This window comes from Alligator sinensis, unplaced genomic scaffold, assembly GCF_000455745.1.
Source record: "Alligator sinensis unplaced genomic scaffold, ASM45574v1 scaffold12_1, whole genome shotgun sequence".
Lineage (NCBI taxonomy): Eukaryota > Metazoa > Chordata > Crocodylia > Alligatoridae > Alligator > Alligator sinensis.
This window is the reverse complement of record NW_005841973.1, coordinates 2,246,434-2,250,311: the sequence shown is the minus strand read 5'-3', so window position 1 is coordinate 2,250,311 and position 3,878 is coordinate 2,246,434. Positions and strand designations below refer to the sequence as shown.

The window sequence follows — 3,878 nt, the reverse complement described above, 5'->3', positions numbered from 1 at the left end:
ACGACGCTTTGGTTTTCTACCCTCCTGTCTTAGGAAGCTCTCGTGTTGCACCGCCCTGATTTCATCTCTCGCTCTGGCGAGCGTGTGAAGCGTCTGAAGCTCATCATGGAAGAAAGGAAGATCCAGAGCGTGCTGCAGAACGAGCGCGAGGAACTGTTTAATCCCCCTGAGAAAAGGAAGGGCTATAAGAACGCTAGTTGCCTGCTCTCCAACAGAGGTACCTCTGGCTTTTGCCTTTGCATGGTCTCTAGGAAGTAATGATTGTCATCATTTTGCCTGCAGAACGTTGTTGTAAACGTGCATTTTTTTCTGACGGAAATATTGAACGTCATTATTAAAACGAATAGCTTCATATAAAATTATAGGTGAATGAGGTTATTACAATTGGAAAGTTCTCTAAGGGAGAGGCTCATTCACTGTTTTTATGGAAGCTTGAGAGTTTTCTTTTTTGCTCAGACTTTCTCTTTTTCATTTAGACTTCCAGGTTAGACAGGAAAGGAGGACGATTCCAAAGGGAGAAATGGTCCAAAGATCCAAACGGTAAGTCTGAAAGAGACTTGTTTCAAACAGCACTGGTTCCTGTATCTGTCAAAAGTTCCCGTATAGACTTCAAAACAGCTGGAAGCATCCCTCGTGCCCAAGTCTTCGTTTGCCGGAACAATATACCTATCCCCATTCACATCACCAATCTGAATGGGGATAGGTATATTGTTCTGGCAAATGAAGACTTGGGCTTGAGGGATTTTTCCGGCTGTTTTGAAGCCTATATGGGAACTTTTGTCAAAGGGAGAAACTCTGAACATACCTGGCCATTGTTACGTTTCCATGGTTTTTTTAATTGTCAGATTGAATGCGTCACTCCTATGTCCACAGTCCAAACGCTGCAGCCAAGTGCCTGAGCTCTACCTCTGTAACTGTTCAGAAATGGACATTTTTGGCAAGTGACTAGCTTGGCTCCGTTGTCTAAAATGAACAAAAGTAATAAAATAACTGAGCAGCATAAATAGCACATCAGTTAAAGATCTTACAACTGAGTTTTGAAATGATGGAGGAGGAAAAAAGTGAGAGTAGATGGGTGATTTGGTGGGGCATGATTTCTCTTTTTCATAAAGAGGTTAAGTTCCTGTGCTTGTCCCAAAAATATCCCAGGATTGGCATTTATACACATCACCCTTCTAATCAGGGTGGAGTGAACTGCTGGGTGCAGTGCCGCTCCTCTGTCATTGATTCAGTGGTATAACTGTACAGATGTATGTCATGATATCCCAGGATAAGTTGTTACTGCCTATTATCTGGGAAACTTTAGGATTTATCCCAGGACAGTGGATGTGAACATCTGTACTTTTATCCTGGGATAATCCTGAGATAAATACAACATCTGTTTGCCACCTTCATCTCTAAAATGGCATTTTATTCTGCCTTCTGTTTGACTTTAGCCTAACGCGGCTAACCACCACTATCTACATTACATTGAGGAAACCAGTCCCAAATCAGTATTGTTCCCTTGATCTGTGCATTTAGCTGGTATATCTTCATAAACTTGAAGTTTGCAACACATAGGGCACATCTACACGAGACGCTATGGCGCAGTAGCAACAAGCTGCTGTGCTGTAGCTCGTTGCTACAGTGCCATAGCGTTGGCGGTCATGAACCATGACGGCGATGCTACTGCGCAGTAGTAATGAGGCTACTGTGCAGCAGCATCTAAAAATAAATGTGCGACAACAGGGCTGTGCAGTAATGCTGGTTACTGCGCAGTTATTTAGTACATGGTTGAGCAAGTCCTAAATGACTGCACAGTCGGCCGCTCGGGTAGATGCGGCCATGAAGTCCTACTTTGGTATGGGTTATTCACCTAGTCCCAGCCCCTTTGGTTTTTGTTCTTATTGACATTTTTTAGCTCAGGCTGCATGCCTGCTTTCCATCTTTATTGAAGATGAATAGTCATTTACCACTAATATCCTTTTTAAAATATGACCATATAAATATGTACAAAAAATGGGGTGAGTTTATTTTGTGAATTGTTTTTGGAAGGAGAATATTATTCTGTTTCTCCCTCTAACATGGTGAATTGAATGAAAATATAACTGTAGAAGAGCGTTTTGCTTCTTTGAATCATAGCAAATTAGGGTGGAAGGGACCTTAGGAGGTCACATTTAGTCTAACCCCTTGCTCCAAGCAGGACCAGCCCCAACTACATCATCCTAGTCGAGATTTTTAAGGCATTACTCAACAAAGTCTCCAAGGATGGAGACTCCACAGCCTCTTTGGATAACCTGTTCCAGTGCCTTACTACCCTCCTGCTGAGAGTTTTTCCTAATACCCAACCTTAACTTCCCTTGCTGCAGCTTGAGCCCGTTGCTCCTTGTTCATCATCTGCCCCCAATGAGAACAGCCCAGCTCCATGCTCTTTGCAGTCCCCCTGCAGGGAGGTGAAGGCTGCTATTCAATCCTCCTCAGTCTTCTCTTCTGCAGACTAAATCAGCCCATTTCTTCAGCCTTTCCTCACCAGTCCTGTCCGCCAGCCCCGCAACCATTTTCATTGCCTTCCGCTGGACTCTCTCCAATGTGTCCACATCCTTTCTGCAGTGGAGGGTTGGGGGACACATACAACTGGACACAGGACTCCAGATGTGGCCTCTCCAGTGCCGAATAGACCCTCGATCTGCTGGCAACACTCCTACCAACGCAGCCCAGGATGCCGGTAGCTTTCTTCGTGACAAGGGCACACTGCTGACTCATTTTCAGTTTGAGTCCTTGTCCCAACTTTCCTACTTTTAATGGCTCCCTTTAGGGGTGAGCTGGTGACCTAATAACGAACAGTGTGTGACTTTTTAAAAGTTAATAGGAGCCATTTCTCAGCATCCGTAACTGGAAGAGCCCCACCATATAGCACACGGGCTCTGAGAGTGGCGGTGGGGATAGTAAAATGAAAGACCCTCCAAGGGGGGCGGGGGTTTGCCACCATCCAATAGTTTGTTTCTAAGTCTGAAGAGAAGCTGATGACAGTCTCAAAGGAGACCTCACTTGAACTTCAGTAATAGGCTCCAATAAGAATATCATCATTGAAGCGTATTGAACTTGAGCACAATTTTGAGTGATATGCCATGCACTGTCTCGCACTGGAAAGCATCACATAGTAACTTTTTTTTCCCCCTATCAAATGTTAAATTTAGAAAATGCATCTTAAAAGGTCAATGCTCCTGTTTGTCCTGAAACTAGGTCTGGGCACTAGCGACTGGGTATACAGTCGGACACGGAGGACTTCAGGTATTGGAGAGCTAGCGCTTGTAAACGAGCAATGCTGTATAAGCTCTGTATGCAGCTCTGCTATTGCCCTTCAGTTTTCACCTGCAGTGCCCATGTTCCTACAGTTCTGGACCACTCTTCAGCAAACCCTGCTGACTGTATTCTTACAGTTGCATTTTGTCATGATTTTGCATGATTTTACATGGTTAATGGGTGCAGCATTGGCCTAGCTCTTCCACTGTTGAACTCCCCTAAGGCCCTTCCTTCAGTGGAAGTGAAGCAGGCCAGCACTGCAGGTTATTGAAAGTCCCACCCAAGCTGATGTGGATCGAAGCACCCAGGGACTGCAGGGGTAAGACCCATTTGTTAACCCTTGCACCACCCGACACCTTCCCACTAGGCTTAACAGAAGTAAAATAAGTATCGAAATATTGTTGCTTTTGTCTTCCCTATAGAGGTAATGCGAATAATGATGTTTTTAGGAAAGGTGGGCTTCTAGGAGCAGCCACAGACAGAGTAGGAAAACAGGGACAGAAGAGAAGGTATGTCCACGAGAAGGTAATAAATAGCCAAGAGCTCTAGGTCCTATTTTAATTTGCACCTGCATCTGCCTATTCCCACCAGAACCG

The 3,878-nt window shown here is 44.7% G+C and overlaps 1 protein-coding gene across 1 annotated transcript in view; it reads left to right on the top strand.

The window, feature by feature from the left end:
• Positions 1-3,878, top strand: part of ALMS1 (ALMS1, centrosome and basal body associated protein) — a 140,448-nt gene that overhangs the window by 121,206 nt on the left and 15,364 nt on the right. The window contains exons 16-18 of the mRNA XM_025200700.1: positions 34-217; positions 477-540; positions 3,732-3,791. Of these exons, the coding sequence (XP_025056485.1) occupies positions 34-217; positions 477-540; positions 3,732-3,791 (308 nt within the window). The remainder of the gene's footprint in view (positions 1-33; positions 218-476; positions 541-3,731; positions 3,792-3,878) is intronic.